General features: G+C 41.4%; 1 protein-coding gene across 6 annotated transcripts in view; it reads right to left on the minus strand.

Moving 5' to 3' along the window:
- Positions 1–27,876, minus strand: part of R3HDM1 (R3H domain containing 1) — a 78,843-nt gene that overhangs the window by 20,836 nt on the left and 30,131 nt on the right. For 4 of the 6 annotated variants that reach the window (XM_040070425.1, XM_040070428.2, XM_040070426.2 and 1 more), the window contains exons 4-17: positions 21,453–21,494; positions 20,913–21,002; positions 15,579–15,693; positions 13,433–13,511; positions 11,868–11,927; positions 11,646–11,786; positions 9,063–9,171; positions 8,875–8,970; positions 7,519–7,556; positions 7,386–7,436; positions 7,021–7,247; positions 4,243–4,500; positions 1,616–1,770; positions 163–264 (exon numbers count right to left, since the gene is read on the minus strand). In XM_040070425.1, the coding sequence (XP_039926359.1) occupies positions 163–264; positions 1,616–1,770; positions 4,243–4,500; positions 7,021–7,247; positions 7,386–7,436; positions 7,519–7,556; positions 8,875–8,970; positions 9,063–9,171; positions 11,646–11,786; positions 11,868–11,927; positions 13,433–13,511; positions 15,579–15,693; positions 20,913–21,002; positions 21,453–21,494 (1,563 nt within the window). The remainder of the gene's footprint in view (positions 1–162; positions 265–1,615; positions 1,771–4,242; positions 4,501–7,020; positions 7,248–7,385; positions 7,437–7,518; positions 7,557–8,874; positions 8,971–9,062; positions 9,172–11,645; positions 11,787–11,867; positions 11,928–13,432; positions 13,512–15,578; positions 15,694–20,912; positions 21,003–21,452; positions 21,495–27,876) is intronic. The other 2 variants (XM_058421420.1, XM_058421422.1) reach the window with 2 other exon arrangements.

Consider the following 27,876-nt stretch of genomic DNA (forward strand, 5'->3'; position numbering starts at 1 on the left):
TAGCCTTAATTGCACATATTCCTGCTGACCATGACACGTTCCCACCTCGGGCACTCAGGGGCTGTGTCACTGTGCTTGAGAGCCAGTCAGTACCCTGCTATCACACAGCACCCAGAGAGCCAGGCAAAGCTCAGCAGCCAGCAGAGAAGAGAAGTGTAATACCACAGAGTATTGCTGTGCAGAGGAGGCTGGCAGGAGCGGGGGTGGGTACGACACTGCAGAGTACTGGACAGGCTGGGAGGAGGGCTGCAGAGCCCGCAGAGGCTGCAGAAATAACAGGGTTATGAACAAGGTTAACACCAGAGCAAGGGAAGTGAAAACAATCTTTTGTAAAAGAGAAAAGCAACTGTGCGCCACAAGAGCAACTCGCTCCACTCTCAGAAACAGAATGGATACTTTTTTCTTAAGCTTGAGACTGCATAGAATTAAACCAGATGTAACTCTGAATATCTGAGTCTCCCAAAGACATCCATTGCTTTGTTATACATTATATTAGCTATGTCAGCAAATTGCTTTATTTAACATTTACTGTTACCTTCAGAGAAACTAAAAACTCCACACGCATTTTAGACGCAAGCTCTTTCAAAGCATCTAAAGTCAGAATGAACTTAATACTAACCATGGATTCAAACATACTACTTTCATTTACTCAACAGTACTAAAATGTTTTCTCTAGATAGTTATCATTGCTCATAATATTTCAAGCAGGTTTAATTCCAGCATCTATTGAGAAGGCAATCAGAGAATTAGTACAGAATTTGTGAAGAAAATGGCAATATTACATACACACTTCTGTGAACAAGAAGTACAAATGAGACGTTTTTCAAAACAGACCGGCTCTACTATGGCATACCCACTATCTGAACAGATTTAAACAGGGAAAACAAACAAAGGTAAAAGGTTTAGATGAAGTTCTATAAATAACCTCTTGATAAAATTTAAGAACCATCTGAAAACACCACAGGAGACTACAGCCAGTACCTTGGTGCCTGAAATAGCTGCTGTGGAGAAGGAGAACTCTCCCTTCTCCTGCCCATACATTTTACTTTTCTTCTCCTTCTAGGGCTGGGGCAGTATTTAATCTGGCCTATTTGACTAAACTCTTGTACAGGACGAGGATAAAATACATCCTGTACTCATGTGTGTGGTTTTGTGAGCAGAACAGGCTGAAGTGCTACTCATGAGATGTTCATGCTGTACCAGTCCTGAGCTACTCCTCCTGTGCCATGACTCCTGCTTGTGCTGTACAGCCCAGGAACTCATCTGGCTGAGAAACAGCCCAGAGACAAGAAACCCAAGGTTCCAGTTGGATTAACTCTCTTCCCAGCTGCCAACTGTATTGCTGTTAATGCCTGGGTAACTCTACAGTGCGATTAGGGATGGAGGCAGAACCTTTTGTTCTGGTTAACATTTTCCTACTAAAATTCCTCAGTATTTTTAAGAAAAGGCTGCCTACCACGCTCAGATACGAGCAGAGCTGATAGTTCTGAGGGCTGGGAGGGAAAAAGCCCAGTTTACCCTTCCCTGTGTGACTGTTGTTCACATCCAGCGCAGGATCCCCAGCCCCGTGCCCCCGTTCCCAGGGCTGTCCCGAGCACGTGTTTGACAAGTGCACCTGTGAGAGGACGGCGTTTGCTGCGGGCTGGTGCTGGCCGGGGCTGGGCAGGGCTGGCGGAGGTGCGGCTCCAGGCACTTGGCTCCGAACAGGCTGCTGAGGCAGGGGAGGGTTGTACACGACCGGAGTGCCATCGGGATTGAGGAACGGCTGACCTGCCCGGGGACACAACAAACACAACCAGCTGCACCATCCCGGCCGGGAGGAAACAGACACACACACCGACAGCAGGCAAAATGAGGAAAAGAATCGAACTGAAAGATAAGTGAATCATACTAGTTCGTATGACAGATTCATGCCAAATGCCCACAACTGTAACAGCAACGACTACATGCAACTAAAACCCCAAACAAAGATACCCCAGTCTTTAGGCAGTGAACACACATAAGAATTTCTTATATCGTACTCATCTTGAAACTTGATTTTTAATCAAGTAGATTGAATATGACAGGAGTAATAAAGGAAGACCCTACTAAAACACTGTTTTAAGTATCTTTTAAAAAATTAATCTCCTTTAATCAATTTGAAAACCAGTCAGAACACAGGAGAGCTTAAAGGCAAATATTTTTTTAAAATTATATGAAGCAATAGCTGCCCTGGTATTCCTATGACTGCTAATGAGATTACTGATAAAGACTCTTTTCCCCCTATTCTTAGATTTATTTGCTTTTAGCTTTCAAAATAAATAACATAGAATTATTCTCCTATTTAATAATTTGCAACCTCAATATTACAGCAATGGGCCAGTGAAAAAGAATTGAAAAATAAACTCCATAAAAGTAAATTATGAAAAACCCCCAGTGATTTCTTTTTGTGCTTAGGTTGAAAAAAACCAAAACAAATCGAAGGAGCAACAAACTGGCTGGCAAGGACCTGTGCCTACCTTGGCTTATTCTGATATTTAAAGGGCCCAATAGTGATGTAAATTTTTCTCTCCTCTGATTTGAAGACATTCTTGTCCTTTCCAGAAAGGTTTAAAATGAGCCTAAAGCCTTTGCCCCTTTCAAAGCAGACTGAGGCTCCTCCAGACACACTTGGTTCCTTCACACTTAGGGCAACTGCCCAACACAGAGTGTAACAGCTACTGAAGAAGGGAGGGAGGAATTCACGGCAGACACAGAGGGAGCACGAACAAACTTGCAGCTGGACTGCAGCTCATCAGGTGATACTCAACTGAGCTTAACAGATTTCTCTTTAACACAAGAATTGGGAAGGTCCATATCAACAGGGACTCAGATTTTCTTATTTACTTCTACCACATCCTGCTAATCAGCAGAGCTTCACTTATTTCTTGGAGTGGCTGGGTAAGAACTGTCTCCTCCTAATAACCAAGGCACAGAATCCTCTGTCGGAAACTGAGGAACCAATCTCTGCTTTGACTGGCATTGGAACAATTACAGAATACGATGATTCGAGTATACTGGAAATCAAAGTTTATCTGCACCTAAATGCTCCTTGCTCTCAAAGTGTTCTTTGTCTTCGATAAGAAGCTCATTAGACATTAATATAATTATGAGAGACTACTAATGAACTTAGCTCTAAGATGACAAATACATTCTCCTCCAAATCCAATGGTTATCTATGAGAATTAGGTCCTACAGCAACTCATTTGTAACCAGATTTTTAGCAATTGATTCATATTAAGGAAAAAGAGAAATTAATCTACTTCAATGTTATACCTTCTTGTTAAAAAAATTATTTACTACATGATCATTTTAACAACCCCAGTGAGAAACTTTTTGCTTCAAACATCATGTGCAGTCATATTCAAGCATAATCAAGCTGATCTATAGAACAATGGTAAATATATCCTGAAGAATTTTCTTTTCTACAATGAAAACAAATCATTACACTAAAATTAAAATGTATAATTTTAATCTAAAATTATGATCTTTCACATAAAAGGTAAATTAAAATTTTCAGTATTTCCTAATTTCTACAAGTAAAAACTTGGCCAGAGAATGCTAATTCATTTTAATCCACACAAGTTATTAGAGATCTCCTTGCACCCACATCATGAAGTATCAATTTCCTACTACTTACTAAAAAATACCAGTATTGGCCAATTACACCAACACTGATTCAATCCTGTTTTGAAGCGACAAGGAGAAGTTTACAAATAGCATTTCATCCTGTGTTTCTTTCACTTGCATTAATTCAGCCTTGAGCACAGAGATGTCACTATGTTGCATCAAAAAAAAGGAAGGATGATAAATTCTTTCAAGTCAATATAAATCCTTTCTCAGGCTCTCTTGCCTCACTGAAACCGTTTTATAGCGGCACTTGAAAAGACATTCTCCTCTCCTGAAAAAAGCTGAAACAATTAAGTTATTCTGTGTTCTGGACAGTAAATCATGTGATTTTCATATTTTGTGCACGTCACTCATTAGAATTTTACACGTAAGTTAAAACTTCCAGAGAAAATCATGTGAGTTTACTCATTCCTTTGATCCTCCAGTCATGCTTCCTTGTTTATTTAAGTGCACCGAACGAACACAACCACATTAAAAAATAAAGAGAAAAATAAAGGACAAAGGACAACACTGGCATGAAGTCTTACACAAACACTCGTGCACTTTTTACCACGTTCCCCAGTGTAACAGAGACAGTCCCAAGCGTGTACCAACCTGTTTGAGGGTTGACCAGCACGCTGCCAGGCGGGATGCCCGCTGCTTCCAAGGGAAGCAGAAAGAAGCTACTGCTAGCAGCAGGTGCCACTTGCCCGCTCATGCCACCATCAAAGGAAAGAGAGTTACTAGGGCTGCCAGTTGGGTACACGGCAGGCGTGCCAGGAGAGGGCTGGCTTAGAGCTGGCACTGGAAGAGGCTGCTGGCTGTGAGAGAGAGAACCCGTGGAGGACCCTACACTACTAGAAGACTCTGAACCTAGGAAAGGAGTAACGAGAAATGGGTTTTACCTGGAGACAGTGACATCATGCTCACTTTAAAAGATACACTTGTAAGTGCTCACCCTTAAAGCTCAGCATTAAGCATGTTATTCAACAGCAGCCTTGTCAATGGACTCCCCCTCCACCTCCCCTGGAATACCATTACAGGGCCCCTTCCGTGAACCAAGGGTCAGCTCAGCACTGCTTTGCACTGCAAAGTGAGGCTTTCATATCTAGCTCTGGTTTTCTGGTCAGAAAATGTGTATCTGTACCTCCAGAACTGATGGAAGTGATTGGTCATTACTCCAAACTGGTGGACTGGATGCACTGGCGCTGTGAACTCTCGGCCTCAGCTCCTGCAGCTGTGCAGGGAATGCAGCTGCAGGGCCCCGATGTTGCTGTGGGTTCCCTGGCTAAAGCCTCATGCCCTGCCCACACAGCTTGCATTGCAAGCAAGGACAAGTTTCTTCCACTGCTGGGGGTCAGATCTTCTCTGACTCACCTGCTGGACAATTTGCACTACACTAAAACCCTCAACGCTGTTTGTTTCCTTCTCTGACAATTTGCAGGCAGAAATCAAGAATATAGCAAGAAAAAATGAGGGTAATATGGTTGCTTTAGCCTGGCTTTATGCAACAATCCAAATTTCAAAGGAGTATGAAACAGCCAATTGAAATCAGTAATCACTTTACAGATATGAATTACTATAAACATTGCAAGGCAGTGGAGAACCAGACCCTGAGCTTCCTGAAAGCCAAGGCATGCAGCTAAAAGAACCACTGCAAAAGTCCAGTGTGGAGAGGTCTGTGGAACTGCTGTTCCCAGGTCACTCTACACCTGGAGCTTTAGGTACACGGTTTAGCAAAGCCTTAATAAAAAGTGTATGATACTTGCAGTACTTGGAAACAGAATATAGTTGTTTAAATTTACAAACTCCTCATTAGCAGCCTCTATACAATCTAGAAGAAAAAGCACTCTGATGGAATTTATGTACTGCTTGAAGATACTTTGCAGTCCTCCATAAAAGTAGCTCATTCTAACCCTTCTACTTGTGCTTACAAAGAGAGCATGGCTTGAAGCGCTAGCCTTTTTTATTGGTGAATGAAGTGAAATCAAAGCTATTAATTGTAAATTGGGTGAGACAACACATCCCAGCTCTATAAAGCCATCACTGCCTGAGCAGAGTTCCTTGGATTCGTTTCCAGATGTATTCACTTCTAGATTATGCAGAGAAGTGAGGCTGAAGCCATTATAACCAATTACAGCCCTGGACAATGTGAACAAACTCTAGCTCAACGTGTGCCAAATCACCACAACCTGGAACTGTATGAAGAAACAACCATCAAGGTGGCCATTCCAAACCTGGAATGTCCCAAACTCTCAGAATGCCAAAATAATATTTCTAGCAAAAATTTTAAGAATGCATTTATGTTGTTGAAATTTAGCCAAAAAAGATTTCTAATATTTTTATTGTCAGGTTGCAGTTTCTTTTCAAGCTGTCAAATAGCATCACTACACTGCTAAATGGAGTAACTCTGAATGATGGCACAGTTTTAGAGCAGAAGTACCTTGAAATGTTTTGGGTTTTTTTTTTTAATAAAAGTATACAATGGACAAACAAAATTTGTTACTGTTTTACTGCATTAAGATAGAGCAGTGTGGCCATTTACCTAAAAGGTAGTGGTGATCTAAGGAAAAGCAAAAAATTTGACAATAGATCCTCATTAGAGACCAGCTTTATAAATAAGATCAAAGCCAATATTAATAAGGCAAGCAATTATATTCTGCTTTTTAACAGTACTACTTCAAATTCTGAAGCAGCCCACCAGTAACCCACCCATGTGTCACAAGCCTCAGAACTCTCCACGGATTAGCAACTGGATCAAATCATGTTGGCATTTGAAATACAAATATTCACTAAATTTCATTTTTGACCCACAGAAGATTAATTCCCATATTTTATGAGATTTTGTTTTCACATTAATTAGAAGTCAACACCCTTTGAAACCCTGACTCTTATGAATATTTTTCCCAATATTTTTAAATCTTAAACAGTACACTTTGTTTCACTGACCTCATTTCTCAGCATCTAAAAATTAAGTAGGCATTTCGGCCACATTCATTTCAATGTATCAAAAGAAAGAGAACACAATAAAAATAACTACCAATTCGTAGGCTCTAATGCTGTTGTATCTCAGCTAGCATAGCAGTGCACAATTTCCTAAGTCCATGCAACGCAGCTTTGCCCCATTAGAACCAAAAAGCTGAACTCCCAGTATTTTATACAAAAGTACTTCTGATAAAAACCATTTTCAAACCCTTTGCACGAGATGAAAGGCACCGAACTTCAAGCCATCTGCAACGCACTTGCCAATTCTCCTTCCAAAGCCACAAGTGCTCAGGTTGCGGCTCTGGGGCCGGGCGCGCGATGCTCGGTACCCCGGGAACGGGAGGCACGGAGCGTCCCCGGCCCCGCGCACGCGGCTCAGCGCGCAGAGCCTGCCCCGGGCTGCCCTACCTGTCTTGGACAGCCTGCCCGTGCTCTTGCTGCTGCCGGAGCTGTCCCCGCGGCTCAGCACCGAGATGCCGCTGAAGCTGCTGGCCTTGGTGACGGCGGGTTTCAGGTTGCGCAGGGAGCTGTCGGAGTCGGTGCTGCTCCAGGGCCGCGGCTCGCAGTACCGCAGCTCGGTCTCCGTGCTGCTCTGGTGGCTGTTGGCCGATCGCCCCGATGCCTCCTTATTGATCCTGCAAGTTACAAACGCGACTTAGCGCGAGCGCCGCTTGCAAAATAAGGGAAAAGAAAGTAAACAAAAGAACAAGAAAGAAAAGATAAATGCATGCCGAAGAATTTAGGTTTGTTTTTTAAAAGAAAGCATCAAATACCTAAGTATCTGTCGTCTTTGTTGTGTACTATTAGTTTCTTCCTCCTGGATTCTGTTGACATTTTAATAAGACAGCTTAATATTTATTAAGAAAATAGGAAGACAAAACAGAATTAAACAGCAAATTCTCTTACCTTTTATCAGTGAAATAATTCTCTTGGGAACACAGGGACTGAGGGGCAAAGAAGTGCAGAAATTAATACGAATGGCATCTAGAACCCAGACTACAAAACACACAGCAATCTGGAGTCCTCATTACACAGACTCCTACAGCACCCTCTTTATATTAAGCTGCCTGAAAAACTTTACCTCTTGGAGAATAACTTCCATGAAGAAACAAGACAATATAAAAAGGCCCATGAGCAGGAAATCAAAGTCAGCATGAGAGTAGTTACAATGCTGCTCAGTTGGTTCCTATCAGACTTTGTCTGAAGTTACAGTTCTTCCCTGGGGCTTTTGGTGCCTTCTGTCACTTGCAGCTGGTGTGTGACTCCCAGGGCTGTCACAGCACCTGAGCTGCCTTGTCTTCTGCTGGGAAGGGTGGAGGGGGAGAGGCCCCTGCTGCTGCAGTAACTGCTCAGTGCCCTGGGCACCGGGCTGGGTATGCTACAGAGCACACAGAACAGAACCAAAAAGGCTGCTCCTTACTCCAGTTATGCTGTCCTTGACTGTGACTCCCAACATCTGGCACAAAGCTTCTAAGGGTGTAATACATGGTAAATTAAGATAAAAAAGGAAAATGTAATTTAATATCCAAAAGTCCATTCTTCTTGTTTGTAACTAAGGTGAACAAAAAAAAAAAAAAATTAGCCTCTCAAGAGCTTATTACTCTCTTCAGAATCTGGTTTTGGATATGCAAGAGTTATAGATAAGTATTAGAAGTGGATTATTAAAAGTAACACACGTTTTTAAAGACATATTTGTTTGCTTTACTCAATATAATCACTACTTGCAATTGAATTGTAGCCTACATTTTTGTCCTGCAGGGTTATCTTTAGTCAGGAGATGAGACTCTGAGATTCCTGACAGGAATTTCACATGTGGGACCTGAAATCATGTTACTGTGAATACTCATAATGTGGTTGCTATAGATACAAGCAAGAAAAGAGTGTTTTTTGGTTTTTAATCTGCTTGGGGTTTTTTCTTCTTTTAATTACTGCTCTGATCAACTGAAATGATTGAAGAACCGAAACTCTGTAACTTAAATTGCAATGAGGGGTGAAACAATGCAAGGGGGAAAATGCATTGCACTAGGTAATGCTAGAGAACACTCCTCAGTAATTCCTGGGTTGTTTGAGTTTCATACAGCAGCGATAAGGGAAAACAGAAGATTTCTCAGTAACTGCCATATCATTTAAAACTCACTCAGGCCACACTCTCTTATCTGCTCAGTGTCATTCAGAAACTGCAAGTTTCCTGGAAAGTCACCTGTGCGTGTATGTGTGTGAAGGGTTCATAGAAAACAGTGCCAGCTTGGTTTTGATACATACATCTTGTGCAAATATCCTTTCTCTAGCTCTCTGATATTCTTCTTCACGTTCTTCTATGGATTTACTTCTTCTGTCATCTTTTAATCGTATTCTCATCTAAATTAAGTGGTACAGTGTCAATTTACACAGGAAAACAGTAAGAATGCACCAACACAGCAAGTGGAAGCAATAAGCCACGTGTGCTTTACCTGGTTGTCATCTTTGTCTAAACTAGAGTTATCTCTCTTAAGGATGTACCGCTTCTGGAAGTCATCGCTCTTCTCATCCTTTATATGCTCACAAAACTTTTGGTCAGGTCTGAGAAAAGTTGTTACAAAGAAAACATTTATGATTTTGTACACGTGCTGTACACACAGTGGAACAAACTGAAATATATTCAAGAGTCATTTAAAATATACTTAATATTCTAACTGAAATAATAGATTTTGGCTGTCTGGGCAACGGAAAAGATGAGGTGCACCCCTGACAGGTCCTGTCCTGAGGCATAACAAACCTGCTTCTAAAAACCTCTTCCTCCTTCAAAGCTTTTGCTGCAACTCCCAATTAAGGTGGGAAGCAAACCACATGCCCTTGGGGAATCAGAAGTGCTTTTGAATCCCAACTGGTGCCATGCAATGGATACTGGGCATGCATGGAAGCGAAGACAGGTGTCTGCCGCTAGAGCCGCAATACCTCAGAGTTCATTTCAAGGGAAAACAGAAGAAAGAAGGTAGAGGAGAAAGCACTGAAACTTAGAAACTTCTAAAACAAAATTAAGTAGAAACGATTAAGAGAAGAACAGTACAATGCAGGCAAGCAAGAGCTTCACACAGTCATACAGAGAGAGTGAAGCAACAGATTATAAATATTGCTTTGGTATTTCATCTACTTTGTGAAAGGAAGTGGCATTTTGCAAATCCTTGTTATTAAAGAGAGATACCAAGTAGCTGAGTAATAAAACTACTGCTATCGTAAGAGAAGAGCTCAGACAACCAGGAAATATTTGTCTAAGAAAGGACAGAATAAATCTATGCTCTTCTCTATTTCTGTTATTTATCATTACCTAGGACTTCTGGATGGAGTCAGGGGAGCTTTTTCTATGGAACAGCCAGCCCTGCCTATTGGGTCCTGGATGCCCAAAGATAATTAGCAGGCATTTCAGAGAACCTTTAGACTGTCTTACCTCTTTCTTTTAAAGGTCTCTGAATTTACTGCCCTGCCATCACCAACTCCCACTCCACTGAGACGTGCCAGTGTGCACTGGGTGGTTGATGTCAGTAACATCCCTGCTCGGCGAGGGAGCCGCGAACCTGCCTATGAGGAAAAGGTAAGTTTGGCTTTATTCCACATGGAGCAGATCTCCAAGGTTTGCTTTCGAAATTCTTATTTTATATCCAAAGCGATTTAAAATAAGAATATTAAAAACATCAAGAATCTTTACGTCTGCAGGTTAGATGAAATGCCTGCTAATTAGTAACTACACCTACAGGGGCTTCCAGAGGCCACAAGCTATTTAAATACGGTCTAAAATTTTTAAAAGCATAAAAATGAAATAATCTTTTATTAGTTCTTATTCCACAGTTGAAGTGCTAGACTGAAGCTTCAGTCTAGAGGTGCTGGTAGATGCAAAGGCAACAGATTTGAAATGTTTGGCTTTCTAGGTCAATTTAGATATAGATTGTACTGCCAAAGCAAAAAACACATACATAAATAATACAAGTATTCAACATATACTTAGGCTCTATATATATTTCTAAAACTTCTGAGGAGAAACTATTTACTTAAGTGAAATTTCAGTGTGGCGTATCATTTTAGTCCTACTGACTCTAAAATAGGGTGGATAATTAGATTTTTTTCTCCCAAAGCTATAAAGAGTGTACCTAGAGACTGAGATTAGGATGCAGGCGCTGTAAACTCCTGTTTTCCTGTTCAAGACCGATAAAAAACGGTGCCAGGCAAATGCTTGAAGTTAAAACTAGAAACTAGGTGGCATAAATATGTCAACACATTAGACCTTTGTCTTTTTGAGAGAGAATGAGGAGATAGAGCAAGTGCAGAGGAAGGAGAGAACAGCTGGGTCCCTTGAATGAAAACCTCAATTCCCCCCAGGTTTCAGAGCTGCTGTGGCCCCAGTGCTACCTCCTCTACAATATGGATTTTCCTGGGGGTTTCTCCAGACACTCCCCAGCCCTGACAGTAAAGCAGCACACCATGGCTTGTTAACCTGGTTGATATTTCCACTGATGTCTGTCTTCCCTGCTATTTGTATGTTTATTTGTATGGCCACGAGAGATCTGTAAGCAACATTGTTCCAGCAGAAGAACTTCAACAGCTGAATTTTCTCAGTAAAATTTTACAATACAAAGCTGTACAAGTGCCCTCCCTACACTGAATCAGAAATTACCCCATTCTAAGATAAGAGCTAGCTCTGCTATCCAAAAGAAACAAAGAATGCACTTTGTACACTTTACTGGTATAAATCTTTGAACAAATAAACAGTTGCTATAAAGTCATAATTCACAGAAACACAGTTAGCAATGCATCTCTGCCAGAAAAGCAACAAAAATTCTTAACTTAGAGAGATAACATCCTTCTTTCCCCAAAAGAATTCAAACATGAAACAGGTCACATTACACAGCAAGAAGAGGAACAGTAAAGAGCTCTCAGCTAACTCTCCTTGATGCCTGCCCCCAGTGAGGAGACAGACCTCACCTGCTACAGCATCACTGCCTCACAGATCCCAGGCGTTAGAGCTACGCAGCAAAAGGCTTTTTCAAGGCTTTGGCACTTACATTCTTGTATTGCTAGTTTTATTTACTATGACTGACTTCCCACTCTGGTCCACGTTGTGCTCTAATCCAAAGTAAGCAGCTACCCTGTGCAACAGCATTCTATGGTAAGATGTCATTGGGGGAAACTTTTTTCTTGGTACTCTGGAAGAAAGGAATAGTAGCTTTATTAAATAAACAGGAACACTCTTGAATTCTTTTTTCCTATGAGAGTACAGTACTTACTCATTATTACCAATGAAATCTAAAATTTCCTGTTCTAATTTCAGCAGCATCATTCTGTCCCTGAAAATAAAAACACAGCAACTCACATATGAGACACTCCAATAACTGCAGTTGTATTCATCTTAAGAATACACAGATCAGAGCTGTGATCAAAGGATGACGGCGGACTGGAAATAGGACCAGCAGGTGTCAAATGCAGAATTTGTAGGACAAAGTATTCTTTTTTTGCTATTTTGTATACAACCTGCCTAGCGAAACATGCTGTTTTGCTCTCAGATATCAGAGCACACAGATGCCCTAAGAAGTCCCTGCCCAGGAGGCTCAGCAGGAAGTGCAGTCATGGAGAAGACAGGCTCCAGGAGGAAAAGCAGAGCTGAGGTTGTTCCTTGTTGGTTGGTGTGGGCAGGAGATGTGCAGAGGCCTCAGCTGGCCCTTGGACTGTGAAGCACATCAGGGCATCACTGAGAAGGTGATGGGGCACACCACCAACAACCAAGGGCTTAAAGCTGGCACGTGTGGCAATGTGTTGGCATCTTAGAAATACAAAAAAGATAAAACTCCAGGTAGCAGAAAGGAACACTGTTCTTGAAACTGCTGGCAAGGGTTCTAATAAACGATTGAGATGCAATGAAATCCTATGATGCACAGTTCATAATCCACGCACAGTAACTAAGCTTCCCAGTCACTGTGCATGGAAACCCATGGAGATCTTCACCTACAATTCCTTACTTCCACTGGGATGCTTCATGGCTTCAAACAGGAACCACCTAAGGGTCTCACAGAGGTCCGTGCTTTCTAATTTTATTCTACAGATTATGGCTTTGGCCATATCATGGCTCATGTCACATTTTTTCTGAATAAAATGGAATCCAAATAAATTATCACATGGGAGGTCCTACCTATAATATGAATGAGTAACAAATAGCAGTGAAACAGCTTTTGTGGCAGAGCACAAACGCAACCAGTTAATTTCTTGCATTGTATTACAGCCACAAAGCCCCAGCGAAGAAAAGAACAAACAAGACAAGGACAGACTGCAAACCTCAGAGCAACAGAACCAGGTCAGCTGTGTTGCTAACAAACGATGGACTTGGATTAGGTCAGATTTGGTTTCTGATGTGCAGAATGAAAATCTCTAACTACAGTTATATGGTACAGCTTAAAAAAATGCCTTTATCTATGAATTCAGTGCAAGACAGATTAGAGTCAGAGAAGGGAGTTTGGTCTCTAACAAGCAGGTGCTAAGACAGTACAAGGCTTAGACACAATGTACTGAAGCCCATTCAGGGAGAGAACTGCACATAGACTGAACACATCATTTGCACATTAAGCATTAAAAGCATTTAAACCACTTCAGTGTCCTGAACCCCTGCTCAAAAAACAAACCAATTACAGTGGTATTTTAGACAGTCTGTGCAACAGAATCTCACCCTAAATAACTGACATGGAGAGTTAGACATTTAAGAGGGGGGGAAAATAAAACCACAAACAAAAAACAGGTAGTGTGCCAGTTCAGGCAACAAGAAGAAAGAAAAACAAAGGAAGCTGACATTACTGATTCTTACCTGGGATTGTTTTTTAATGTATTTACTAAAAATTCATGAAGATCTATACCAGTGGAATCTGTATACTCCTGGCTGGAATCTAAGGGTGAGGGAGAAGAGAGCAAAATTACACTCTGAGAAGAAGAAGAAGCTGTTTTCCAATTATTGCTGGATATACTGTATATGGATCAATACTATATAACCATTAAGTACATTACTGGCAAAATGAAATCTTCCAGTTTCCAGGAAAAAGGCCCACAAGTCAAAAACAAAACAGAAAACCCAACACCCCCCCACTATCCCCTAATTCAAGGGTAATACAGAAGCAGAAGTTTCAGTAACACCACTATTAACCACTGGCTGTATTTTGTGAAGCCGGTATCACCTTGTGAGACCTGATTCCCATCAGCCTGCCACAGTTTCTCACTATCTCACACTGCAGTGTGCAGACACACCTGGGGAGCAGCAGCAGCCCATCTACTCAACTATTAGATGTTGCCCAAAGAAATTTTTTAAGTTTAACCTTCACAAGGTGGTGCTTTGCATTACTAAAAATCCTTGTTGTGTTGGGCTTTTTTTGTACAACATCATGTTTAGATGCTTTCAAAAAGAAGTCTCAACCTTCCCCCTCCTTTCTGGTTTCAGTGAAAGAAAGTATTCAGTTACATACTAAAATCTGTCCCTGAAAGGAATGATTTAACCCCAAATCTTCCCTTCCTTACACGAGCACCTTCAGACTAGGATTCAAACCAACAGGTGTTGGCACGTTATTTTTAAAACTAGGTGTCTTCCAAGAACTACTTATGTGTTAAGCTAGTCTTGACTTAGTTGGGCACAACTCAAACTCATGCCCAGGTCCCAGCTCTTCCAGCTGCCTGGAGAACCAAGCAAGTCTGAGCATTTATGGTTTGGAATTACTTGTGATTCTGAAGAGGAGAAGGCAAAAAAAGGCTATCCCTGGTAAAAACAGCAAGATTCAATAATTATTTACTTCAATTTTTCTAATTTGCAAGTGAGCAATGATTTAGTTATAATTACCAGAACTGACGCTAAAATTCCTAATTTTCTATTTTGGCACATCCTATACTGGGAAGTAATTAACCTTCAGAGGAGAGAGTGGCTGAATTGAGAACAACCACCTCTACCACAGGCACTTTGTCACTTTGCTCTCAACCCCCCATCATTACCTGTTGGCTATTGGGGGTGGTGTTTAAGGCATCATTTCAAAGAGTGAGATTTAGAAATGCAGGTTAAATTCTCCATCTCAGTGCTTTCTGTTTCACTAACACCTGGCTGGGAGGTGGGACAAGCTGTACTGAAATTCCACACGAGGAATGGAATTGTGCGACACGAGGTGGACAAGTGCCACTTGTCTCAAAAAGAATTCCAGCTCTCAAGGTATTTCCTATACTCTGTCTGATCGAAGATATCTGGGTAAACACTCTGGGTATTTAAAGCAAGAGCTGAAAAATGATTTGCCACCTTAAATGCATAAAGTCTTCTACCTGTAGGAGGCATTAGGCAGCATGGACAAAAGCTGGTTTATGTCATTGATTTCACAGTTCTCTTTCAGATTAAAACCCTAAGATTTGCAGCATGTGGACTGTAACTTTAATCCAGAATGCAGGAATATTGAAGTGAAAACACAGTACTTGTCCTTTTCATTTAGGTAGTTCCAGCCTTACTCCAAAACTTTACTGAAAAAATTCCAGATACTATGAAAAGTAAAATAAACAAAGGAGAATATCGATGCCTGTTGAATGAAGATCAGAAGAAGCACAAAGGCAGCTGTGCCACTCTCACTTCAGTTTCATGAGTCCTGTAACAACAAAGCCCAGGAACAAGACAGGAGCTTCCAGTGACTCAAAGTCAGCATAAAGAATGCTTGGGCACAACTGAGACAACACAGCTGGGGTTTTATGCTGCACTGCACAGTCAGAAGGAGAGAAAGGAAAAGCACTTGCTGGAGTGTTTGATGAAGTCTAAAGCCCTCTTTCCTCGAGGACCAATTCCTATTCCAGCTCAAAGGTGTCTGATCTATTTGCTTCATTTGCAAAAAAAAAAAAAAAAGCAATGTTTATGCAATGAAGACCTGGAAGCAGAACTGTATTTTCATATGTTTTTTATCTACACAGTATATTGAAAAGCACAAGGAGACATAGCAAACCTCTTGATAACATTTTTCTGGACAGTTTATCACTGGATTTTTCCTTTTCTGATTCATCCTTTGCAGGTTTTTCTTCTTTTTCAAAAGACTGTGACAACTGGATCTGAATTTTCTCCTGTCAGAAAGTAAAAATCAGTCACCAAGGAAATTATTTCAAAGAATACCTGCAGGAAAACTGTTCTGTACTATTTTACCTGCAAAATAATGAAGCAACAACAACAAAAAATTCTTTACATATTCTTTCTGATCCCACAAGTAGTCCATGTGACCACACAACAAATTATTTATCAGTAAATCAGAAAGTAGAGAGAAGGCATAGAAAGGACCACAGACATTTTAGAATTTACACACACTTCCAGGCGCTGAATGCTATTGCAAGATGAATCCAAAGTATCATACTCCATCCATGTAAGAAAATATTCCCGTTTTTCAGATGTATGAATTTTATACTGTCTATATTTTTAAGTCACATCTCATCTACAGTGCTTTATTTCCTCCCCATTCTTCACAGTTCTTTACTGTAAAAGCTCCTTTCAAGTTTTGATTTGGTTCATACCAAGAAAAAACAAAACAATAATTTCTAAGACAGACCAGCTTTTCCAGATCCACAAAAAAAGAGGAAATATTTACAGTACAATATATCAAGGCAAAGTTTGCAGACCTGTCATCAAGGCTTAGTTTCATAACTTCCTACATAATTTGAGAGAGCAGCTTTGTGCGCAGTCACATCAAAATCCGAGGTTTTATACCAGTAGGTGAGCTATTATAAAACCTATTACTCAAATACAGCAAAAAGTTTCCCTCTGAAGTTAGTGACTTAATGGCTCCCTAAATTCCCTGAGCAGTGCAGGACTGTAGCTTGTTCTTCATGGCCCTTGACTGTGTCAGGAGGTTGTCAGTGGAGGACTGACACATCTCAGACAGCCAGAGCCCAGGAGTTTGGGAGCAATGGAGTCACCATGCCTGAGGGACTCCCACGGGAGCAGCGGCCAAGTCCTGGCAGAGCCAGACTCCCCTGGCATCTCTGACCTGCCTCAAATGCCAGTTCTGCTCCCCCAAAGCCAACTGAGTCCATGCTGTCACCTCCACACTCCTGAGAGCATCTCATCCTTCCCAATCCAGGGAACTGCCCCTCATGCGCTCTCGCCTGTCCCTCTTCTGCCCTGCACCCTCATCCTGTCCCACACAAGTGCTCACTCTTCCCTCAGACCTGCTCTTCCCCACACCCAGGCTCTTCCTCTAAGCTCTGCTCTTGTGTCATTGCACAGCCTTGATCTCAGGCGTGGAACGCAGCCAGAGTTAAATTTAGCCAGGACCCACCGGGCTGGAGCCACTCCTGCCTGTGCCAGCACGGTGGGAGCCCTGCACCACCCAGGCTTTGTCCAACACCAGCTCCCATCTGCAGCTTTGGGGAAACAACCTTTTCAAATAAGGGGAAAAGGGTCACTGAGACTTTTACCAGCTCTCCCTTTCATTTATGACTTTTCCCCACACTAAATGTTCCAATTAAACTTCCTACACATGAGCACTCATTAAACAGCATCTCAGTGTGAACGAAGACTTCCCAGCTTTGGGCAGGATCTATAACCACATCTGGTAAATACCATCCCCAGTCACCACCAAGGAACTCTCTCATCTGATTCTTTCCTAGTCTTGAGAATTCACTTGGCTACAAGCCTTAAGGAGTCCAGAACAAGTTTTTGTATTCCTTGCCTCATAAACCGGTGTGTAATTCAAATGACAATTTATTTGTCACTACAAAATGCATGACACTCACCATTCACCGAGAAGCTGTGTAACCTTTATTTGAGAAAGAAATGTTTCTGTCCTATTAAGAAATGATTCTTGACTTGGATTTGCCAATGTGTTGTCCTCCATGTTACCATAACACTCAAAACCATCAGTAAGTTAAGGAAATTTTCATAGTCTGATGTAGTCAGAAATTTTCATAGTCTTCACTAAAAAAGTGACTGCAGCTTCTAAACTCATTCCAAGTAATGCATACAGCAATAGTTTAGTCAAAGGATCTCAGCAAGTAATCATTTTCATACTTCCTTCCCCAACAAGAGCTAAAAAAAGGAATCACCATCTGAACAGGCAGTTCTGCTACTACCACCAGCTCTACTTCAAAGTGTGATACACCAGAACTGGGTACCAAAGGGCACTTTCTTGTGATTTCATGCTATAAAAACTGTAGCATCTAATTAAATATGACCTACTTGACTGGAAAGCTGCCGAGAAATCTTTTAACTTCTCTTTCCCTGTAAAACTCTCTCAATCCCACCCTGTTTGCAGCAGGTCTCTGCTGGTATTTGGACTGAACACACTCCTTGTGCTAACTCTGATCACCCATCCCAAATCCTTATTGCAGAAGAGGAAACTGTCACCAAATTTTGATTAAACAAGAAAAAGCCAGGCAGGAAAATTCTCCAAATCATCAAAACCTGATAAATCCTGCCAGCTTAACACATTTGGAAAAAAGGTAAGAATATTTCTCAAAGGCCTATATGCTGAGGCTGGGCTTTTTACCAGAAAAACCAACACAAGTCAATAGAAACTAACATTACGGCCCCTTGCCTTCTCCTCCCACTCCCTCTCCACTGGGTTATTTTACTCTGCTTGCAAAGCTCAACCTTTTGAAGGTTTATTTACTTGTTACACATAATAACAACTGTCATTCATATGAAAACAGCTCTTCCTTAAAAAGGGCTGAACCGGATCACCCTTTGCTAGTGCTTGTACATTGTATCGGAACATAGAGTCAGAACAACCTGATGTTTAAACAAATGATGGCAAGAGAATATAGAGTTAGTGTTACAAAGATAAAAGATCAAACATATCGCAGTTATGTTCTTCCTCTCAATACAATTGTAAGCTCACGCTTTCACAGCACCTTTCAGTAAAGGGCTGCCAGTGCTTTTTAACAAGGATTAAAAATATGCAAGGTTCTTATCTAGGTTTCTCAGGAAGAAGCAGCATCTTGCTTCATGCTGCAATAGAAAATAGAAACATAGTTCAGAAAATCAATGGATCCGCTTGAGACAATTTCTTTGGTCTGTCACCCTCTTCCATCACAGACTTCTGAGGAGAAGCAGGCAGTGGTGCCTTGCTGAGTGCCTCCTGCACCAACCTGTGTCAGGAATTTCACCCTGCTGCAGCTGCTGGTGAAGGGGTGACTGATGAACAGTCACAGACAAGACCATGGGGTTATTCCCTAACTCACACCACTCCCTAGTTAAGTACATATATCTTTCATCCTATCAAGGCTAATAATTGAGAATTGTGATTCTTCCTGTGTCTTAAAATCTGTATTAACACTAAACTGGGAGCCACTTTTTAGTTGCAGTCACAGATACAACAGAGCAGTGGCTCTTCAGGAAGGGGAAGCATCAGAGATGATTCTCCTGCTGCCAGGGACACATGTGCAAGGCAGGCTCTTCCTTCTCTGTACCTCCCACACATCCCAAGCACTATGAATGCTTCAGAGTACGGGGCTGGAGGCATATTAGTCCCAACTGCAGCAGCTGACTGAAGAGCTCTTCCATGCCCTCCCAAGATAGCTTGGGAAAGGAGGCAAAATGGGTGAGGAAATTGCCTGAGTTGCTACAGAAGGTCATGGGAGACCTGTGCCCCACAGGATGTGCACTTCAGCATCAGAACATGTAACACATTCCCACTTCTAACTCTCCAACACATTTCTCCACCCTCCAGGGAAGAACTAAATTTGTTCTCGCAATCATTTCTCTGCACAGCTATTGGGATTCATAAGCCATTTCTTCTACATTACTGCTTCCAAAGAAAACTCACAGCTAGCTCTAATTTTGTTCTTACAGCAGTCTGCTTTCTGGTATTCCTTTTGTACAAACTTAAATTATCACACAATCCAGTCCATTCTGCAGAACCAGCCCTGACATCCCTCCTGCTGCAAGGATTCCTTCCAAGAGCCACCTGGCAGCACAGGGCTAGGGACAGATTCCCAGAGGGCTTGGCCACAAACGCCACCTTATAAATGTCTGACTTCAAACCATCCAACACAAGCTCTGGTGCAGTGCTGGAGGGGAAAATCCTAATGCCTCTTCTGTTGGAAATATACCATGGATGATCAGTCCAACGAATCAGGCTTCTGTCTTTCTGTCATTTGCTACAGTGACTGAGAAAGGTAAACCCCTCTGCTTCAGACTGAACAACTCACCCTGACCAGATCTCTCAGTCTATTTTGTTATCTTATAGGAAACATTACAAAAGGACTGTAAATCACTGTAAACATCAATAGTTCCTCTGTTGGCTTTTAATCTTTTACTCTGCAATCTATTTCAAACTATGACTTAGATTTTCATCATGGTAGCAGGCTCAGTTTCTGAATTCCTCTAGTCAACACTTCAAATTCTGGTATATTAGTGACAGCCTACAAAAATACTATTTTCTTATTTTCCCAAATGAACAACACCCTCCCAAACCTAGATACTGTTTCAATCTCCAAAAATTTTAATTAGCTTGACAAAAAAACCTACATGAGCTCTTCATGTCCATCTTTCCTCAGAACTGAATTACCACCTCTCCAGCAAAATCCCTTCACACCCTGCTTTCTACTGCTTCCTTCTTAACCAAAGTGAGACGTTTCACAAAAGCACAGTTTAGAAGCTTTTCAAGAACAGCAAAGGCCCATTTCTGCTTTGATAAGCATGAACAAAACCAGCATTTTGATGGCCCTCACTCGTGCACCAAACTAAAGCCAGCAGTAGGGTTTTACTCTGAAAATACAGACTGGTATTGAGGTAAAGTCAGGAAACTTGGATTTTGTTCAAATTTTCTAAAGCAATTTTATATATATTGTTTAGCATGTAGGAACTGCCGTAAGTGTGTTCTATAATTTGAATAGATTAATTCGGACATACCTCAGGCAGGTATTACAGAGCTACCAGCAACTGGGACTAACATGCAGGAATTCAGTTACCACACCAGAAATCACAACTGTTTCCATTTTCAAAATATATGAAGCCAATAAATTAGGCTCCATAGTAATCCCAATGTTTCTGACTTACTTATTGCAGACAGCACTTAAGCAGTTTAAGAGTTCTTCAAGTGCACTGTTGGAGTAAAAAGTTAAAAGAACTGACAAACCCCCTCTTTCTGTCCACAGATATCAACTAGTATAGCTCAGAAAAACAAAGCAGCAAATTCTGCTCCTGATATTATCACCTCTATTAGATCAGTATTTAAAAAAAAATTTAAAACCACATGGTGTCCACATATTTAAAGAATACCGAACAGATTTTCTTTTGAACAACAAGTTACTTGAAATTGTTCCAGAAACTTCAGTAAGGTGATTTTTACCTGGAAGTCCTGTGATATTTCAGCTGTGGGAGGTGGTAGATATTCTTCACATACAGCAAGGCTCCGAACTAACTTTAACTTTGTGTTTGACTAAAGGAAAGTATGTAAAATTAAAATCTACGGCTTATAAAAGATAATATAAATATACCATAAGCCAGCATTTTTTTCCATTCATTATATGAAAAATAAAATGGCTGAAAACTGCATTTTTAATGTTTTCAACAGAATAAATAATTCCCTTTAGGATGAAAATCCCCAAGCAATTGCAGCTTTTGAAGGCACTACCAGCACAATTGAGCACATCTAAAGAAAAGTAAATAAAACGTCGGGAAAGTGTTCCTCTCCGTAACAATCAAAAGCCACCAGAAATATAAAGGCAAATCACAAAAAAGCAGACGACTAGGCAAGACAAAAACCCAACAGAATAAAACAAAGCTACAATGCCAAAAAAATAAAACTCAAGGCACTTTCCACAAAGTAACGAAGCTGCACCAAGCATGAAGGGCTCCCTTCGCATGCCAGCACGCCGGGCTACCGTACCTTGGACCTTTTGGCCGTCTGTCCAAAGCACTGCGCTGGCCGCTGGCGACAGGCACAACAGAGAAGGGTTTATTAACTCAGAGGCACAAGTTTGTTAATGCACAAGTCTGTACAAGAGAAAGCTTTGACAGTTAGCACTGACACGGGCAGATCTGTGAAAGGAACAGCAGGTGCTTTGGGCTGACGGATTTGGCGCTCTCCCACTTTCATCAGGCTTGTCCTTGATTTCCCTGCTTGGTTTATCAACAGTAGATACCAGAGCACTTCTACAGCAACCAAGTATCATCCGTGGCATCCAAGCAGTTTATTCTCTCAGCCAGCTCCTACACTTCCAGTTCTTGCTTCCTAATTTCCTTGGCAATATGACATGATTTTTATAAATTTTCTTCCTATTCCTGAAACCTTCCTGGAGAAATGATATCAAAAAAAAGGAAAGCACTGCTTCTACCCAGGGGACAGATAACAGATGATGACCTTACCATAAGCAGCTTAAAAGACACGCGTTTTTTTTCTTTCATCTTGAGACCTATACAAGTATATTTTAAGATGGGCTAGTGATCTTTTTTTTTTCCTTTCATTTAGTATTTTACTACAACTTAATATGATTTTCCTCCTCCCAGAGCCATTTTAGTGACTTATTATGCAATAATTTGCTTTTTTTCTCCCAAAGCCCTTCTTCTATTACAATTGTTCCTTAAAAAAAAAAAATTACCAGGCTTTTACTACAGCATTTGAATCAACAAAAGCCTTTGATGATTTGTTAACTGCATAGTTAAAACTAACTCAACCCTCAGTGCCAGCAGCACAAGAATAGAAACATTTAGAGTGGCATCACCTAATTTAAGTACTGGTTTCCCAGGAGAACTAAAACTGGTGAATAGACAAGCTTTTAACAGAACTGGTTTTAGTGAGCACAGGCCTAATATTTGTGAGGAGAAATTAACATCAGTAATGCGATTTCAAATGTTGCTTAATGGACAATATTTCCTCCTTTAAAAAGGAAACTGAATAGAAACTCCAGTGGAAAACTCCATGAATGCAGCTCTCTCTCCCGGCCTTAGTTCACAGGAGATATCTATCAAGTGCCTGAACTTAGCAGGACATATAACACCGCTAAAAAGAAACCTCACCTACAGCAAAGAGCTCTACCATGGAGAGGCAGAACTGCTTTTTCTCATTTTCCTCAAGTCCCACGTGTCTATTTTGGATGTTGCATCAGCTTAGCTGAGGAGCGGCAGAAGGGGAGCTCATTTCACTATGTAACAGAATTTTAAATAGCTGCACTGAAAACTAACTGAACTCACCAGCAGCTTTTTAAAGGAAGCTCACTGAGATTTTGAGCAGCAAAGACAGTTCAAATGCTTCCATTCCTGGAACCATTCAGACTCTGAGTTTTGCTGTTTCCATACCTGGAACCACACAGACACTGAGTTTTTCTGTTACGTGCAAAATATGTTTTCCTTTCCATCATCTCTTCTGAGAGCATTCCTTGCACTCTGAAAGCTGGCACTGCATTGCATATCCTTGACAAAGCTTCTGGTACACCAAGCTACTAAATTTCAAAAACTGGATGATTTTCCAAGCTCCTATCAATTATTCCAGCCTCAATCAGCTTAGGTGTCTTCAAATCAAGTAGTGCAAATTTAAAGTCACATCAGGACTGTCAGTGGAGTCCTCACTGTCAAGAGGCAAAAGAATCTATACTCAGGCAATTATTCATCTTTTGCAAAATTTTGCAAGCTTTGAAGCCAGTACATAAGCCAAAAGAATATATGGGAGCAAACACCCCAGATCCAGATTTGGGGTGCACAAGAGGGAATTCAACCCAATTATACAGGACATCGAGCTACTGCTCACTAATTAGATACATCACACATATTTCAGTTATTTATAAGAGTGATTTGAAAACAGAAGAAACGGTTGCTGGGACTAAACACCAACAATATTGAGGAGAGCTGGGGGCCACTGTAGAAGAGAGGTTTTCCCCCACAGATAAGACAAGTGTAACTCCACCCATCATATTCAAGCTTCTCATCTAGAAACAAGAGCCCTGTCCAACACCCCTGTGACAGGTGTGGATTCCTGGCTTTCCTGTGTGGCTTTAAGGATGTCAGAACACGCGATCCCAGCCCCCAAGAGGCAGCTGTGACCGAGCAGGAAGCACCACACCCATGTCAGGTGAGAAGTGCTGGAATAAAGCTGGTAGGGCTGGACTGCAGGGACAGCTCAGGTGAGCACAGCCCGATGGTGCAAGGTCTGGCCTGCAAGTACAAACCCCAAAGTCCTCTGACACCACCAGCAACTGCACTCTCAGAGTGGAAGATGGGTGGGTACAATCCAACGGTTCCTCAGTTGGACAAAACCACGCTGACAGAGCACGACACCACTTCCACTGGAAGCAGGTAACCAATGCACATTGTAGCTGTTAATGCACATTTTCTCTCTTTTCAGGCCCATGAATTTTATCTCTGTCCTAATTTCTCTGCATTTCCTAAGTTCTGCTGCTACAGAACATCTTTATGTTCCCCATTTTTGAAAAAGGATTTCTAGCTAATTTAGAATATGCAATCCTCGATGAGTGCAAATTAGGCAATTTCTTTATATTTGCAGCTCTCAAAGACTTTTACTGCCTTGAGAAAACACTGTTAATGAAAGCCCTATTTATAGTCATTACGGGCAGGATTTCAAGACACAGTTTAAAAGCAAGTATTTCAAATAATTGCATAATGAAAATAATGATTAGGTTCTTGCCTTTGATAAAACCCCACTAACACAACTTTTAAGACTATTGTGCTACATTTCCAACCGCAAAGTAAAAAGGGAAGTAAGATAGCATTTGTCAAAAACATATAAATAGCCAGGTTTTCAGTAGGAGTATTTGCCTACTTTTATTTTTTCCCAAGTACCTCACCAGATCACATACACTAAATGCAAAGTAAAGATCTGGAGCTGTTACATGCCGTCCTCTATCATCACTGCGCTGTCTAAACAAGCTGGATAAAAACAGGTCAGGCACAAGATGGCAAATTCAGACGTGGGAAAGGTTTTGTGAGAAGGGGCTCTATTTCTGAAGTACCATTTGGGCATTTCTGAGGACAGGCACAACACGACAAACCTGAACAAAGAATGTTCTGAGGACATTTGGTTTTTTACCTTTCTGCAAAATAAGGTCTCAATTTTAAGTCCTGTCAAGTGCTGCAGTCCCAAGAACCACGGACAGCTTTGCAATGCTGAGGGAAAGAACAGTGTGGCCCATGGTTACTTGCTGTCCTGCACTAGTGAGCAGGGACAGCAATTTTCCATGACACAGTAGAGGATGACTGATGGAAAAATAGTTTCACCCTTCGACACAGAGGGAGCTCAAGAATAAGAGAATCTGCCCAATCATTTATCTATTCAAAAGTATTTTGGAGACAAAGGTAAATCATTATAAGAACAAAAACAGCTGGGGAGGAGGCAAAGAAAGGCTTCAGAGAACTTCAGCTGTGAAACAGAGAGAAGCTCAAGGCTTGTGCTAGGATGGAAGGAAGGTACTCGTAGGAAGAGAGATGTCCAGTTGCTAGGTAAAAAAATTATCTAATTGCCCCAAAGGACAAGGATATCCACTTAATTAGTATAAAACAAAATCAGAATTATATTCAATTAACACAACATTTGCCTTGCTTTTATCATAGAGCAGATGCGTACAATTCTGCACTCATGGCGTGAGGCTCTTTTGGGTTTTGAAAAAGAAGTCTTCCTAACAATAAACATAAGGGACTATCTTGCTGGATAAATTCAGGATCTTTAATCTGTTGTCAGTATTTCCTGCAGCTTTGTCCTTAGAGCAGATGACACTGCCTGTCTCACTTCGCAGACACAGAGGAAACACAGCCCCTGTATTCCAGCTAACTCTGAATTCATCTGCTGTCCCCTGGCCTGGATCAGATGAACAGGTGGAGACGGCAGTGACTGGGGAACCAAAACCCTTCTGATGACAAAACCCACCATAGCGCTGACGTGCACATGACTTCTGTGAAAGTACTTTCGTAACAGTGCCTCTTGTCCCCAGTGCCATTTAAATGACACTTGAACCTCACTGCAAATATGCAATTTAGAACGTTCTCTGTATCAGGAACACTACTTTTGCGCTGCTGAAAGAAACTGGGAGTGCTGGACATGTTCTCTAACTAGGTATTTTCCTCACACTGCACCTCCAAGAGCAGACACAGCAGCCAATCACTTATTAATGCACAACCTCCAAACAACCTGGAATTTACAACCACAGTTAGATTTCAAAATATAACCATCAGTTTCTGAACTGTGCAGTTCCAGAAACATGTCTGAATTCAACCCATGTCAAGTTTAGACAGAGGAAAAAAATCACAGCCTGTTTCTTCCTTGGCTGTAATGAAGTAAAAAATGAGGTGATAACTGTACTGAGGAATGTGACTGTGGTTTATCAGCAGGTACCGAACCTATTCTGCCACCAGGGAGGAGAGCCAAACCCAACCACCACACAGTCCCCAGGCCTAACCCATCCTCTGATGCACTCAGTTAGTAAACACAAGTACACAACAAATTCCAGTAAGTTTCTGATAATCTTTTCTAACATTTCTCAGCAAATCTTCGCTCTTTTTCCCACCACCACCGTATCATTTAACCTGCGCTTAATGACAAATACTATGTCCACTGAAATTCATCAAACCGTTTAACCATGCATTAGTTCAAAACTTGCTGACTGCTCCTGTTCCACAAGGGCTTTTACTACGGGCAGCCCCAAATTTTTGTTTTGTATTTTAGCATAAAACATGCTTTAAATGAGAAATCCTCAAATATGAGACATACGTATTTGCACTGGCAGCCTCCACAGCACAAGTGACATTAACTTCTGCTGGTTTCAGTCGTTGCAAGGGTTGTTGCTGCTCACAGTAGCCAGGTTCCATTTGGTAACTGTCTGGAAATGTGCATCCTCGGGCTCAGTTTTTAATTAAACTGCTCATGTAACAGCAATGTTCTGATTCTGATGGAGACTCCTGGACACCACACTGAATGCACTGCCAGCAGAGCTGCTTCTATCCACCAGCCTTCACCTCGCAGTGTCCAGCTCCTTTTGTGGGTGTGAGAGAACCATCTCAGCCACCAGCTCTTGCTCCTGAACAAGCAGTGAACCCCCTGCCAACCCACAGCCTCTGGCAGCTTCACTGCTCTGCACTCTGACCAGACAGCAGCAGTTGTTTGCAGGAAGGTTTATTCTTATCTGCCACTTGAGTCTCATAGAAATTTCCACACTAAAATTCGTTAAATGAGGAAATGTGAATGAGCTGTTTCCAAATTACTGAACTGCATGAAAATAACTAAACCGTAGATTAATTTTTAAGGCTCACTACTAGAATATTCCATTAATTAAAGAAAATACCAAGTCAGCTATAATATCTCCCAGCTTTTCAGTAGCAGTTATTTCTTGTGCTACAGGAGAAGTATTTCATTTCAAAGATTTATTTTTTCCATAAAATTATCTATTTACACTGATGCCAGCCTTAATAAAGCCAGCAGATATTAAAGTGTAAAACTATTGTTATTGCAGCGGTCTACAAGATTTATCTGGAAGCAATTCAACACAGCAGATAAAGCTTACCCCACTCAGTGGAATACTGAATTGTTAGTATTGAACAAAACTACTCCCCAAAGAACCTTTTACTCAAATCTCAATAACAAGAATCTAATAAGCTACAGTCCTGTTTTTGCAACCCACAAGAGATCCCTCAGATCCCAATCAGGATTTCTATTAAAAAATTGTTTAGCATTAACCCACAGACAAAATTCCTACAGACAACTATAGCTTTTGCCAAGCACAAACTTCTGCGTTTCCTTTTACAAAGCTGGCCTGTTCTGTAGGTCACAACAGAAATGTTCAGTTGCTCTCCTGAACTCCTTTCCTCATGTGAACTGCTTACAGTGCTCAGTGACCAGGTGAGCAGCCTCAGCCAGGAGTGAGCCCTCTTGTCCCACCCCTACATCTCAGAGGTATTAAATCTGCTGCCACAAATTCCTAACCCTTCCTTATCACTGTTCTCCATTGACACAAGGTATTTTCACACTATTTGCTTTGCCTCCTTCTCACTTGAAATGTGAAGCTACGACTTCCTTACAGAACTTCACTTCTCCCACCTGCAAAAACCACCCATTTATATGCCTCAGCTTTTCAGTGTGTGCACAAGGAACTGCCTCAGCTTTCCTACCTGAAAGTCAAAGCTGTCAAGCAGTGAAGATCAGAGAAGAGAAGGTGCAGGGAGTGCCTGCTGCCCACCAAGGCAGGATGATGCTCCCCAGCTCATTCTGCAGGTGGCTGGGGCAGCACCCAGAGCTCGGGATCCCTCTGGCTCCTGGGGATTTGGATTACCTACAGCTGATGACTTCAGCCTTATGCTGAACAGCTCTGCTG

The sequence above is a fragment of the Hirundo rustica genome, chromosome 7, assembly GCF_015227805.2.
Source record: "Hirundo rustica isolate bHirRus1 chromosome 7, bHirRus1.pri.v3, whole genome shotgun sequence".
Lineage (NCBI taxonomy): Eukaryota > Metazoa > Chordata > Aves > Passeriformes > Hirundinidae > Hirundo > Hirundo rustica.